The 16,008-nt window shown below is 40.6% G+C and overlaps 1 protein-coding gene across 1 annotated transcript in view; it reads left to right on the plus strand.

Moving 5' to 3' along the window:
• LOC308163932 (piwi-like protein 2) overlaps nucleotides 1-15,766 on the plus strand; it is a gene marked incomplete at both ends in the record, with an annotated part of 30,527 nt that extends 14,761 nt beyond the window's left edge. The window contains 5 exons of the mRNA XM_080538104.1: nucleotides 5,427-5,515; nucleotides 5,973-6,078; nucleotides 14,795-15,048; nucleotides 15,365-15,472; nucleotides 15,610-15,766. Of these exons, the coding sequence (XP_080394230.1) occupies nucleotides 5,427-5,515; nucleotides 5,973-6,078; nucleotides 14,795-15,048; nucleotides 15,365-15,472; nucleotides 15,610-15,766 (714 nt within the window). The remainder of the gene's footprint in view (nucleotides 1-5,426; nucleotides 5,516-5,972; nucleotides 6,079-14,794; nucleotides 15,049-15,364; nucleotides 15,473-15,609) is intronic.
• Nucleotides 15,767-16,008: the final 242 nt, after the last annotated feature.

Genomic DNA, 16,008 nt, shown 5'->3' on the forward strand with positions numbered 1-16,008 from the left:
TACTATACATAGGTGAAAGTGGGCCGGAACGGTCCGGTGCTGCGTTCCGGCAAGACTTTCTGTGCCGGAACGCCGTTGGGGGAAGAGATGCAGCTGCCTGTCAATCAAAATCCGATTGCTGCAGAGTGCAGAAGCAATCACGATTCACGATCCATAATTTCCAACAAGGAAACACATGGCTGATGTTATGTTTCGTTGCGTCTATTTTAATACCTTTGAAAAGGACATGTTAACCCGCTTTACAGTAGACCCGACGCGACGCGACGTGGTTGGGTGGGCAGCACTGGGCACTGAGACAGTCCGACCGGGATTACAGTCGCGCCGTATGGAAGCATATAGTGGACTTAATTCAAATGTTAATGCAATTTGAGATTGCATTTGTATGTTCCACTTTTGCATGCATTCTTTCAGACAATATTCAAATTCAAATGCAATTCTAATGATTTGCATTTTCATTTTCATGTACCTGATGTGCACATTCGCTGTCAATATTAAAATGATAATGCAAAGCCATTTGACATTTAATTTTCAAAGTCATGCGCTGCTTTGTAGCTGACAAAATTCAAAAGTTCATTCTAATGTGAAAATTACTATGCAATCCCAAAATAGCATATTCATTTGCCACTTTTGCCTGTGTTATTTGAGTCAATATTCAAATTGTAATGCAATAATGTGATACGCAATTGCATTTATATGTTCTAGGAAACACATCCGCTCATTAGAATTGCATTTGAATTTGAATTTGAATCCTATTAATTTAAAATATGTGCATACGTATCTGGTAGCCTACTGGTACTTTCAAATCGCATCATATTATTATAATAATAATAATTACAATTTACAATACAAATACAACAATTGGGGGTCCCTCAAAGAAAATGTGGGCGCACTGCGCGCGCACAACATCAACCTCCAAGGCTTGATTCTGACCCAGGAAAAACCCTGGTATGTACTGTATAACATGATAGCCATCTATGCACTGTATAAGATGATGACCAAGGGTCTTTCTGCTGCTGACCAAGGGGTTGAGTTCACTTGATGAGGCCCAATTTTGTTTTAGACTCTGTAGGCTACTGTATTTGTTTATTAAGATATATTATCTGAATTTATTATCTGAATTTCTCTTGTTTTATCAAATGTTCCAATTATTTTCATTTCTTGTGCTGGTTTAAAATAGCAGGAAACTAGCACAAATAATTGTGTGGGAGAGAGGGGCCGCCGCTACCAAAACGTGCACCGTTTTGGGTCGCTCCACCACCAAAAACTCTCACTCCAAACTTTTGGTGAAACATGGCAGCCCTAAAGTGTTTCTAATTTCGACACCAACACCACGATGTGTGTGTTCAGGGATGCATGAAGCTGGGGGCAGGAGGAGAACAATATGAAACGATGAAGGTTGGGGTAGTAGCCTATAGTTCCTGTAAGAAACTCAAACCACTTTCACCCCTGCTACTATACAATAAAACACTGTGCTGTACTCTATGCTATGCTATAAATATCCTAACTTTTCCTATATCTGAACCTTATGTACACAAGGGTTGTCATATTGCACATAGTATTGTTGCACATTCATTTAAAGTATTAATGCATTTTAACATTGAGACATATATTTTGTATTGACTATAAAATAGTATTAATGCATTTAAACATTGAGACAAGAAGCTGTCTTCTGTACCCGCTCTCCCAATATCTCAAACTGTGACCCCCCTCCCCAAGAAAAAGTTTCAGGCACAGGATTTTTTCCCACTTTAAGCCCTGTTCTTGCGACGGCATGTATGGATGTGCCATCCTAGAGGAGCTGGACTACCTGTGCAACCTGAATGGGCTGCAGGTACCGCGTCATGCTACCAGTAGTGACAAGGTCACTAGCAAAATGCAAAACAAGAGAAAGATCTGTCAGGAAGGATAAGGAGAGAGAATTGGTCTATGGCCACCACCTGCAAAACCATTTCCTTTCTGGGGGTTGTCTTGCTGTTGCCTCTCCTGTCCACCTGTTGTCGCTTTCATTTGCACCTAAGCAGGTGAAGTTGATTAACAATCGTTTACGCTTCCTAACTAGACAGATCGATCCCAGAAGTTTAATTGACTTGGGGCCGGTTTCACAGACAAGGCTTAAGCCTAATCCTAGACTAAAAAACATCTTCAATGGAGATTTTACATTGAAAGTGTGATTTAGTCCAGGACTAGGCTTAAGCCTTGTCTCTGAAACCGGCCCTTGGTGTTATACTGTGATGATTAAGTGTTCCCTTAGTTTTTTGGAGCAGTGTACATTTTCATATTGTTTGACTAAGACAAGATGAGACAATTATCTCTGAGACTAAAATCAGACTAAACAGACTGGAGAGGTGACGGTGTTTGCTTGGTTCAATCAAAATCATGCATGATATATAAGCAGCATTGTAAGAATTGTAATTTTGCAATGTTGTTATGGATGGAAGTTAATACCAAGCCGACATTACATTACATTTTGGACATTTAGCAGATGCCTTATACAAAGCGACTTGCAACAAGTAGTTGTAAGTAAGTGAATCATCTTTACATCAGTCATCATAATAAAAACAAATCTATGCTAGGACCAGGGGCCATTGGCAGTCACAATGCTAGAAGAACTACTACTACTTATTTCAGTAGAGAAACTGTACAGGGGGGTAGTAGGGATGAAGAGGTCTTTAGGAGGGACAGTCAATATGTAGGCTTAAGAGATGGGTCAGTCTACGGCGGAAGATATGTAGTGATAATAAAATAAATAAATGAAAAATAAATCAATCATAGATGCAAACAGGCACGCTTATAACTTTATGTGCCATGTGCAGGGGTGTCATTTTCTTATTTGGTTGTTGGGAAGACGATCATGTGAATGAATGAATGAATCTTTTTATTTCTAACATGATTTAAAATAATAAAAGAACAAATAACTAATACGAAGAGTACAGACCTATTAATTTTGGAAAGGGAGTAGGATGAAGCCTAAGCTTATGTCCTACCCCTATCCGTCACTTTCAAGTGAGAACAATTATACTTAAATTATATAATCCAGTTAATTAATTCATAAATGTCAGTATCAACCGTACTAATAATATTTCATTCATAATATTGAAACAACACAAAATAAATAAATAAACATAATTTTCCATTATTAATACTGAAACAACACAAAATAAATAATATGTATGTGATAGGATTTATGTTAGTAGGACAAGCTATATGTTATATGTACACATGGAAGTCAGTGATTTATGTTTCCTCTGGGTTAATGAGCCAATACATATGTGACTAAAATGAAATGAGATCAAATTGGCCCATAGATATCGATTATTTTTGACAATCGACTTAATAATTATCCAAACGGAATTTTACTATTCAATCACATAAAACAAAGAATATTCATGCAACAGAATTTACATTTACAGTTTGCAGCCTGAAGAAGGGAAGTTAAGTTAGTGTCATAGAATGTTCCCTTCACTCAGCAGCTGTGGTCTGGGTGGGGACCTCCTTCCCCCTGACCAGAGGCAGGGCCTGAGGAGCAGGTGACCAGGGTGTGCTGCCACTAGGGCGTACTAGGGCGTGCTGCCACTAGGGCGTACTAGGGCGTGCTGCCACTAGGGCGTACTAGGGTGTGCTGCCACTAGGGCGTACTAGGGTGTGCTGCCACTAGGGCGTGCTGCCACTAGGGTGTGCTGCCACTAGGGCAGCGGTTCCCAACCTATGGGCCGCGGCCCACTGGTGGTCCGCGAGAGTACTGCAAGTGGGCCGCCAAATCATGGGCAAAAAAAATGTTTTTATTGACGTTTTTTTGTTACAAAAACTTTTAATTTTAAAAAGAAAAAAAATCTTGGATTGAACAGCCTTGATCGTATTGTGTGTGGTGTGCGCCGATAGTTACACTAGGGTGTGCTGCCACTAGGGCGTACTAGGGTGTGCTGCCACTAGGGCGTACTAGGGTGTGCTGCCACTAGGGCGTACTAGGGTGTGCTGCCACTAGGATGAATGAATGAATGGTCTTTATTGTCATTGCTATAGTACAGGTACCAAACAACGAAATTTAGGAGGGGTGGCTCCCCTGGTGCTAGGAAAGAAAAAAAAAGGGAAAAAAACAAGAAGGGAAGGAGCTGGTTTACATAAATAAAGGCTATGTACACTATCCACTATACTGTACAGATAGACGACTAGGGTTGTCATATTGCACATAGTGTTATTGCACATTCATTTAAAGTGTCGCAGTTTGCAGGCTTGAAATGTACATATTTGTGCCTCAGCACTACACCTGATTTTTTAAATCCAGCAGCTGCCATCAATCCGTCCAGACTGTCCAGGGCCCAGAACCTAGGTCTTTGCTGTGTTCAGGGCCTGGATGGCCCTGGGGTAGAAGCTGTGCTTCAGTCTGTTTGTCCTTGCGGCCATGGTCCTGTACCGCCTTTTCGAGGGCAGCCGGGCAAAGTGTTCGTACCCAGGGTGGGTTGGGTCTCTGGAGATCTTGGAGGCCTTCCTGAGACAGCGTGTGTTGTACAGCTCTTCCAGAGAGGGGAGGGGGGCGCCGGTGATCTTCTGGGCTGTTCTCACGACTCTCTGTAGCGCATTTCTCTCCGCGGTTGTGCAGCTGGAGAACCAGTTGCAGATGCCGTAGGTGAGGATGCTCTCCACTGCGCCGCGGTAGAAGGCCACCATTATCTCCTGCTTGATGTGTTCCTTCCTGAGGACTCTCAGGAAGTAGAGCCGCTGTTGTGCCTTCTTGATGGTGGCTGCTGTGTTGTTCTTCCAGGACAGGTCATCCTGTATGTGCACCCCCAGGAATCGGAGGGCTGAGACTCTCTCCACGCTCTCTCCATCGATGAGCAGGGGCTGGACCTCAGACTTTTTCCTCCTGAAGTCCACGATGATTTCCTGGGTCTTTGACTTGTTCAGCAGCAGGTTGTTAACCTTGCACAGCCTAGGGCATACTAGGGCGTGCTGCCACTAGGGTGTGCTGCCACTAGGGCGTACTAAGGCGTGCTGCCACTAGGGCATGCTGCCACTAGGGTGTGCTGCCACTAGGGCATACTAGGGCGTACTAAAGCGTGCTGCCACTAGGGCGTGCTGCCACTAAGGTGTGCTGCCACTAGGGCGTACTAAACCGTGCTGCCACTAGGGTGTGCTGCCACTAGGGCGTACTAGGGTGTGCTGCCACTAGGGTGTGCTCCCACTAGGGTGTACTAAAGCGTGCTGCCACTAGGCTGCAGAACAGACTGTCCTGCCACCGTGGTGCCTGGTGGCTCGGACTGGAATAATATTGCTGAAAGTTTGACTACATTCTGGATGAGCTGGAGAGCTTTGCTGCTTTGCTGCGAGGCACAAACTTAATTCCAGATTCACCCCAGTCTGACGTCATCCATGTGTTGTTGTTTGTAATGAAAAATCTATATTTTAAAGTGAAGGAGTTTTCTCAATAGAAACACCTGATGGTGATCGGGGTTGACGTCCACCACGACACCAGCAAGAAGAACCGGTCCGTCATGGGCTTTGTCGCAAGCCAGAACAGGTAAATAGGATATAACTTAATTGTCCGATTCAAGCCGGAAAATGTTATTTGTTCTTACTTAAGACATAATCATATTGACCCATACAAAGGATACAACATATCTAGGAACATACACAATTACTTTTGCCTTTATGTAAATTATGTTTTTACAAGCCATTGACATTCTCCTCAAATGACATAGCTACACACTAAGGGTAGTGAATGCAATTAAAATGGTTAAGAAAGCCCTTCAGACTTATTTGTGACAGCAACTGGTAGTAGGTAGTCGTGGGGATTACTCAGCGAATCCACTGCATTGCAATATTTTGGCGAGTGCGTCATTGATTTCCAACAACGTTGAAATTGATTTACATTTTTCCAGAATAAAATTCCGAACATTTTGCCGGTTGTCGAGTTGTTCCTGCGTTCACCAGCTGCCGTCACATGTTGACATTGTCTCCTAACCTTCCTCTCACAGCCTGATGACCAAGTGGTACTCCCAAGTGACATTCCAGAAGCCCAACGAGGAGATCATCGATGGATTCAGGGAGTGCCTGCTGGCTGCGCTGGAGAAGTACTACGAGGTAACCATCACAAAGTCTCATGGAAGTCAGTGTTTGTGTATGATAATAATAATAATGTATAGAAAACTAGTTGGGTTTTTCTCGCTTAATTTCCTAGCATAAATGCCTGATGCAGTATTTACTTTATAATCTTAGAAGTGTCATTTGTCTATATGCTCATGGCGGGAGGAGGGGTGCTCTGGCATGGTTCTACAACCATAGTAGCCGCATGTGGCTGGAAAGACAACGGTAAGCAATAGCACACGCGGCGTTAACAAGGAGGACAGGGAAGGATAGAAGCCATCGATGCTGGCCAGCTTATTGATAAAAAAAGATGCCAGAAGTGAAAGCTGCCATTACTTTGCTTATAGAGCAAAGTATTGGTGTGCATACATATAATAAACTTGACTCACAATCCTTATTATAGCGTGTGTACAATGAGTACATTGCCTTTGGAAGAGAAGTTGGAGATAAAACGTTTAGGGCCACACATAAAGTGACCTGTACATCCAAAGAGGAATGGTTTGACAAACAGAGACGGCTAACGGTTAGCACCTCGAAACATGTACTGCTCTGTTTCCCGTGTATGCTATTGGTGGAGATGTCATGCCAGATTATGTCCGCCTGCCAAATAAAAAAATAGCATGCTAGCAGGTGTTTTCATATAAAATGGCCATGCCAACATAAAAGCTATGGCTGACTAGTGAGCCCGTATCAACCTTAATGCTATTCAAGTGCAATAAGACTAGATAAGTGCATAGCAATGGCATTCGAAAAATATTGATTACATCAGACGGACACTATTTGGCCAGGTCAGACTTAATCTGGCATGACAGAGACTCTGTTTGGCCATTGGATGTATTCAAAGACATGAAACATCTGTCAGAAGAACAGAAGCATGAAAGCTCTGCGTCCGATCTGAATAGTGCCATAGATGGTGCATATCGCCATAGCATCGCGGAGCACAACAAACAGACCTAGGAGAATGTGTATGTTCTGGGCTGTATGTTCATAGACCTCCCTGTTAATTAGCCTAGCCTACTTTGCGTGTGTTAATGCTTTGGCTTTTGTAGTGTGTTAAAGCCTCTGCTCTGATGATATTTGACATTTAAAGAAATACAATTGATAAAAACGTTCCTACATGTTAACAATGTGCTCCATGCTTGTATTTCGATAAAGCATGCGAATTATTGAAGATATAAAATATGAAAATAAAACACTGAAGAATAGATGACGGGTCAAATTTAAGACATTTATTCCCCCATAATTATTTCGGTCATGGACATGATCGAACAAACTCATACATGTGGTCACGTGACTTACACAACTTTTTTTTTGTAAGATTTTATTTTCATTTTCCATTTTCTTTTTACACAAACCATTATACACACATTACTTGACAAACATCACAATTAGGGGTGTAACGGATCACCTAACTCACGGATCGGATCGTGTCACGGATTTTGAGTCACGGATCGGATCATTTTTCGGATCAACACAAAACATTTTTTTTAAAAAATAAAAACAACATTTTCCTTGAATTCTGTAAAAAGAGGATGCATTTGCTAATTCGCCGACAATTAGGATCCTCTCCTTTTCATAGAGGTCGGGCACAACCTTCTCACTGAAGTGGGGGCGCGAGGGGATTTTGTAACGTGGCTCAAGCACATTGATCATATTTTGAAACCCTCCGTTCTCCACAACGGAGTATGGCCTCATGTCTGCCGCGATAAACTTCCCAATTGAATTGGTAATGGCTTTAGCCCGGTCTGAGTCTGCAGGAATCGTCTGTTTAAATGACGTTTGGAGAAGTTGTTGTTGAGCTACTTTTTTCTTGCCCCCCGTCATCAACACACCAGGGTGATGTCGCGTTAAATGTGTGGCCATGCTTGACGTATTGCCTGCCTCATAAGATTTCCGCGTGGCACAATGCCTACACACCGTAACTTTCCCTCCTTCCATCATTATTATAAGTAACAGGGAAGCCAAAGTGCTCCCATACATGTGATTTCAATGACGAGGGAGGCCTTTCCAGTTCGCCAACGTTGCTAGCACTCGCCATGATACTTGTTGCTGTGGATTCCCAGCTTCACGTGGAGTGAGTACGTAACAGAGTACTTTTTTTGTGTGTTTACACAATCACCCAGGCTGCTTAGCGGGTGATATGACGTGATATAAGTGGGACAGAGATGAGTGAATGAATGTTGTTGTCAACTCAGTACACATGCAGAGAGTGAGAATAAAGCGCACATGATTGTTTTTCTACCGGTTACATTTGAATGAATGAATGAATGGTCTTTATTGTCATTGCTACAGCACAGGTACCAAACAACGAAATTTAGGAGGGGTGGCTCCCCTGGTGTTAGGAAAAAAAAACAAAACGATTTTGCTATTGATCCGCGGTACACATGCGTTCCGAACCGTGGAGGGCGATCCGAACGGATCACGGATTATCCGTGATCCGTTACACCCCTAATCACAATACATCACAACTTGACAAACATCACAACACATCTCAAATTGACATACATCACAACGCATCACAGCTTGACATACCTCACAACACATCACAACTTGACATACATCACTACACATCACAACTTGACATACATCACACACATCACAGCTTGACATACATCACAACACATCACGACTTGACATACATCACAACACATCACAACTTGACATACATCACAACACATCACAACTTGACATACATCACCACACCTCACAGCTTGATATACATCACAACACATCACACCTTGACAAACATCACAACACATCCTAACATCCCAAAGCCCCACTTCTTTTTTTTTTTTAAACCGTCTAAAGTCTATCCCAGTTTACCCCCTATACTTTATCTAACTAATAATTCTAATGCATACTCAAATTAATCTCTTAGTACTATGTTTCTTGCACTATCTTTACGTCTTAGCTAAGGCCTTCACTATCTCTCCCCATATCTTTTCAAACTGATCTTTCTTATTATTGTCTATGGCTAAATTCTTCTCTATATTGGTATAATAAAGAATTTCGTTTTTCCATTGTTGTAGTGTTGGAGGTTTAATTGATTTCCAACTTCCAAGTATTAGTTTTTTAAATATAATTGATGAGTACATAATTATCCACCCCCTAGGGTATCTTACTGTGGCTACATCCTGGAAAAGACAGATTGAAGGATCAAATTTGAATCTTTCCTTATGTACCCCTGAGAGCCAATGTTCTATGTCAACCCAGGTTTTCTGTACTCTGGGACACTCCCAGAATGCGTGTATTAGTGAGTCTTTTTTTCCACACTTTAAACAGTTATCTGATACATTACTATAATACTTATGGATTTTATCTCGCGTGTGGTAGACTCTATACATTACATAGGACTTCTGTAGAGTTCTATAAATTTTACCTATCAAATTCTTATCAATTTCTCCATCAAATATGATATCCTCAATTGTACTCTGCTGCCCAAATGATTTTAAATTAAAATTTAGATTTATGTAGCTTCTTAGCTGCATGTATCTGAAATATTCAGCGTTGGCCAACTTATATTTACTTTGGAAGTCGTGCCATGGAATAATGGTATCCCCTCCTACTAAGTCGTTTATAGTTTCTATTCCCCTTGTTCTCCATGTAGACCAATTTATTGTAGCATTCTGAAGAGCTATCCAAGGATTATTCCACAAAATAGTACTTTTTGGGATTGATATTGATTCTCCCAGTATCCTCTTAATTTTTTTCCATGACGTTTCTATATTATTTACAATAAAGTTTCCTTTTTTCTTAGTCTTATGTTCTGAAAATAAAAGAGTTAAGAGGTTTTGGGGATGTACACCTGAATCTTCAATGTGGATCCATTGTTCTTCTGCTGTGTGTTGGACTATATGCCTCAGATAGAACCCCTGGGCGGCCAGTTGGTATAGCTCCAAGTCTGGAAGGTTAAAGCCCCCCTCTGACATAGGAAGGTGTAAAATATTCCTTCTAATTCTGTGTGTTTTCCCTGCCCATATAAAATCTGTTATGGCTGAGTATACCATATTAAAGTACTTTTTGGGTGGAGTAATTGGTATAATTGAAAACAAAAAAAGAAACTTAGGAAGCCATGCCATCCTAAACAAGTTTATTCTGCCTGTCAGATTTATAGGAAGATTTTTCCATTTACTTAAAGTCTCTTTCATGTTATTGAGTAGTGGAATAAAGTTCTCTCTATAGATCTGAGTTTTTTTGTCACTAATTAAGCAACCTAAATATTTAATATTTTTTGTCCACTTAAATGGTAATTGTAATTCTGGGTTTATTCTTTTTTGTTTACCAATTGCCATTATTTCAGTTTTATCCATGTTTATTTTATATCCTGAGATATCCGAGAATTCAGAGAATATTTTTAACAAAGGGACTATAGATTTATCTATGTTCGTTAAATATAACAGAATATCATCCGCAAATAAATTTATCTTAAAGTTATTTTTGCCCACGCTTATGCCTGATACATAGGGATCTTGTCTAATTTTTTCTGCCAGTGGTTCTATTGCCAGAGCGAAAAGAAGTGGAGATAGGGGGCAACCTTGTCTGGTGCCCCTCTCTAAAGTAAATTCTGCAGATAATGTATTGTTAGTATATATTTTTGCTTTAGGATGTTTATATAGTAATTTTATAAAATTAATAATTTCCTCTGGGAAATTATATGCTTCTAATACTTTAAATAAATAAGCCCATTCAACTCTATCAAAGGCTTTTTCCGCATCTACTGCCATTATTGATAGATCTATGTTATGCCTTTTTGCGTACTGTATAATATTAAAGCAGGTTCTTGTATTTGTTTGTAAATGTCTATTTTTAATAAACCCTGTTTGATTAATGTGGACTAACTCAGGTAGAACTGTTGCAATTCTATTACTTATGATTTTTGTTAGTATTTTATTGTCACAATTTATTAAGCTTATGGGTCGATAGTCTGAAGGTGACTCACCAGACTTTCCTGGTTTTAATATAACTGAAATAATTGTTTGATACATGGATTGTGGTAAAACCGATTTAAGAGACATATAGCTTATCATTTGCATGAACAATGGAGCAATTCTATGCCAGAAGGCTGAGTAGAACTCTATAGGGAATCCATCCATCCCTGGGGCCTTTTTACATGAAAATGTTTTTATAATTCCTAATATTTCCTCTTCTGTTATTTTCTTCTTTAATAATTCTTTTTTATCTGTTGAGATTTGTTTTAATTGTATGGAATCCAGAAAGGGGGATGTATTTGGTTCTTTTATTTCTGATTTATATAGATTTTCATAGAAGGTTCTGAATATATTACTAATTGAACTATTATTCCTAATTAGAGCGTTTGTATCCTTATCTTTTAAAATTATAGTAGATTTATTTTGTATTCGCTTTGTAAGGTTTGCAAGATGTTTACCTGGTTTGTTTGAAGTTGAATAATACAGCTTGTTAGAGTTTGACCTATAGTTATTAACTCTCTTCAACAACAATACATCATATTCCTGTTTGATTTTGGCTAAGTCGTCTTCAAGACTTTGATTCAAGTTTTTTTTTTGTGATTGTTCCAACCTGGCAATAGCTTGTTCTTTTTCTTTGATTTTAAGGTCCAATTCATTTTTCTTTCTTGCTGAATATGAGATTATCATTCCTCTAATATATGCCTTGAACGCTTCCCAAATTATATCAGGTGGTGGTTTGTTTACATCCTCTACTTCCACATTTGTACTTATAAAACAATTTATTTTATCATTGACATATATAATAAATTCAGGGTCTTGGAGGTGAGCTGTATTCATTCTCCAAATTCTATCAGCTAGTTTATTTTCTGTCGGAATCATTAAGCAGGACACTGGGGAGTGGTCAGAAATTACAATATTATGGATTTCCGCCTTTAATAAATTATTAAGTGCTTTTTTTGAAATAAAAATATAATCAATCCTTGAATAGCTCTTCTTACTTTGGGAAAAGTAAGAATAATCTTTTGTTGTAGGAAATAATAATCTCCATGTGTCTTGTAAAGAATTATTGGAGATAAAATGTTTCAGCTTTCTTGGGGGTAACTTAAAGTTTCCTTTTTTAACACTATGTCTGTCAATTTTTTCAAATGTGTGGTTTAAATCTCCCCCCAAAATAATAATACCTGTCTCCATACTATCTATCCTACTTTGAATTGTATCTAGAAAATCGATTTTAGCTCCTGGGGGAATATATAAAGAAATAAGTGTAAAATGTTCGCCATATAGAGTGCAGTTCAAAATTAAATAGCGACCTTCCTGGTCTATATGCTGGGATATAGAGAGAGAAAGGTATCTTTTTATTTACAAGGATACCCACTCCTCTACTATTGCTACAATAGGTAGCTGCATAAGCTTCTCCCACCCAGTCCTTCTTCAGTCCATCAATTTCCCCTTCCCTAAAGTGCAGCTCTTGAAGGAAAACTACATCTGCCAACAGACCTTTTAGATGAGACAGGATTTTGAGTTTTTTAGTACTGTCCCGTAAGCCGTGGACATTCCAAGTAATACATTGAAGTTTATTAGTCTTTAGGTCCCCTGTTTCCAGGTTTTTTCCTTTACCTTCCCCCATTAACTACAAAAATAAATGTTCGTGTCATATCGGGACAGAGAGTAAAGGGCTAACAAAAAAGGGTCTTTATAAACATATAATTTCCAAACTATCATAATGATCGGTTCTAAAGACGATTTATTCAGGCATACATGGTACAAACTGTATTCAAACATAAATTCATTCCAGAATTGGGCTAAGCAAACATTTAACATCTCACATATATTTACTAACCACAAACATACATTAAACATAAAGTGAAGTACCATTGGTACTTTAAGGCGCCATGCCATTTTAGGGTCTTTTTTAGCTCCCACACCCTTCCTCTAATACCTATGTCTGTGGAATATTTTGCCTATGGTAAGATGCATTTTCAAATCCATGTATTAAACAAAATAATAACAGTAAATTAATTGTAAGAATGGTATTCCAATAAAGCCATATTGGTAATAATACATTAATATTTTACACAAATATGTAGCATCTTCTTAATAACCAGAACATCATCCCATCCAGCTCCCCTCCCTTCTCCCACTCCCCCCCCCCCCCTCCTCCCCATCCCACCCACCCCACCTACCCCCATACTAAAGCAGGAAAGAGAGTAGAATAGAGAGAGAGAGAGAGAGAGAGAGAGAGAGAGACGAGAGAGAGAGAAGAGAGAGAGACGAGAGAGAGGAGAAGAGAGAGAGAGAGAGAGGAGAAGAGAGAAGAGAGAGAGAGAAGAGAGCAGAGAGAGAGAGAGAGAGAGAGAGAGAGAGAGAGAGATGAGAGATGAGAGAGAGAGAGAGAGAGAGTAGAGAGAGAGAGAGAGAGAGAGAGAGAGAGAGAGAGAGAGAGAGAGAGAGAGAGAGAGAAACAAACACACAAAAAAAGGTAAATAAATAACTAAGAAGGTCCATACTGCCATCTACTGGGCAGGTCGTGGTATGGGTAACTTAATTCTAGTTACTGGTAACTGTCCATAGACCTTACCCGCAGGGCCCGACGAATAGTCCACATTCTCCCGGAGGGTCAGACGAATAGTGACTTACACAACTTAACATTACGTTATGTCTGACTCCAAAAGACATTTCATGGTTAATAATGATTGACAATGCTTTGCTCATCCCTATGTGACAGACTCGATCATATCGGATCCTAGATTCCATTAAGAATACTCAAAATGCTATTTCACCATGCCCTCACGTTAAGATAAATCGGCTTGAGTAAGTTTACACTCAGGCCAGTAGCTGAAACTGCTGACTCTCTCCGTCTCATTAACAATGCATGTGAACATTAGACATTGATGGTAAACTCTGTGATAACCTGGTCATGATGATGTTGTGCTGTTTTAACAGAAAATTTGAATAATTAATCAACAAAATATAATAACCAACGTAATAGTTTCAAAGCAACATGTGACTAAGTTTTAACCATGCATTAACGTGCGTCAAGAACACACAGGAGAATGGTGCCCGCGACAGGCCTAACCCAAAACTCCAAGAATAACGCTGTCCCTCAATTTAAATATAATTTCCAAACAAGGACAAGGTGTGAGATACATTACACATAGGGGTGGCCAGGGTGTGATTTCCTCAGCCACATTACAATCGCAAAGGAATTGACAAATGGTGTGGGTGTGACTTCTTCAGGATGTCCGCCAGGCTCATTCAACTGCAAATAGTTAGACACGTTGACATCGACGATGACGCCCAAAATCCCTCTCCAAAGACACGTGTCTGTCTCGTCTTTTTACTTTGTTGCAACCTCAATGTAGCGTTCTATCGCGCTGAAGCATATGAAGCGTACTCAGATCAAATCTTTCTGCTCCCTGGTACTCACAGCGCAGCCCCATGGCATATGCCTACCGTAGACTACCTTTATTTTTTGTGGGCCACACAGACGTCATCCAAAACTTCCCTTCCTGAAATGCCATGCTAAAATCGCCCACTGCATACACTAATGCAGTGTTTCTCAACCCTCTCCTCGGGGCGCCCCAGCCGCTCCACATATTTGATCTGTTCCACCACCAGCACACCTGATTCAACTAATCAAGTCCAAAGCAATTATGATTTGGACTTGATTAGTTGAATCAGGAGTGCTGGTGGTGGAACAGATCAAATATGTGGAGCGGCTGGGGCGCCCCGAGGAGAGGGTTGAGAAACACTGCACTAATGCACTTCATTTTTTTTTCTGCCAGGTGAATCACAATTTCCCAGAGAAGATTGTGGTGTACCGGGACGGCGTCTCGGACGGCCAGCTGAAGGCGGTGGAGCTCTACGAGATCCCACAGCTGCTCAAGTGCTTCGAGATGTTCCCCAACTACGAGCCCAAGCTCGTCTTCATCGTGGTCAAGAAACGCATCAACACCACACTGTACTCCTGCTCCGGAGACCGCTTTGGTACCGCCCCACCCGGGACCGTACTAGACCACACCGTTACCAACAGGGAATGGTTAGTCCTGTTCCCTTTCCCCAGCAGTGGCTGCTAGCAGCTATTAGAGAGAGTCTTTCTTCCCTACTTACTTTTGGCTGCTCGCACCTATTGTAGAGAGTCACTTACTTTTGGCGGATGAACTTAATGTAGTTCGCTCTGGATAAGGACGTCCGCCTAATAACTGGAACGTCAGGCTGATTTGCACTGAGAACAAGACCGCATGCACTGTTTCTATTATTACTTTTATATTAGATGTTATACTTTTTTCTGTCATACTTTTTTAAGTCCTCCTATAATGCCTTCTCATATATCACAACATGTTATTATTCTCCAGGGTGGACTTCTTCCTGATGGCACATGTGATCCGACACGGCTGTGGCCTCCCCACCCACTACATCATCATCTACAACACGGCCGATCTCAGTCCAGACCACCTGCAGAGGTAATGGAACCAGTTGGCGGTTGGAGAAATAACGGTTTTCACTTATTAGTTATGGATGATGTCATAGGTTGATGGATGAAGTGGGTACGTTTGTTGTCGCCGAATTAACATCATACAACCCTTGGGTCTCATGCCAGGCTGACCTTCAAGATGTGCCACCTGTACTGGAATTGGCCCGGAACCATCCGTGTGCCAGCGCCATGCATGTATGCCCACAAATTGGCGTACCTGTCAGGCCAGTACCTACACACGGTGCCAGGGAGACAGCTGGCAGACAAGCTCTACTTCCTCTGATCTATGCCTCTAGCCAGCGGCCCCCACCCACCATAGTCAATACAACACACGGATCACAAGTTCTGTTGAGCCGATGTTAAAATAATGTCTTTCCTGTTCGTCTTTTTTGTCAGACAATTTTTGGTTGTTTTCTTTGCTCCGCTCTCAGTGCTGTTAAAAAACCTTAATTCTTTTATATAAAGAATATATTCTTTTATTTTTTTACTTTAAAAAAAAGCAGCAGCGTCTCTATTTCTTTACTT

Source organism: Nansenia antarctica (genome assembly GCF_963989245.1).
Source record: "Nansenia antarctica genome assembly, chromosome: 8".
In the NCBI taxonomy this organism is placed as follows: domain Eukaryota; kingdom Metazoa; phylum Chordata; class Actinopteri; order Argentiniformes; family Microstomatidae; genus Nansenia; species Nansenia antarctica.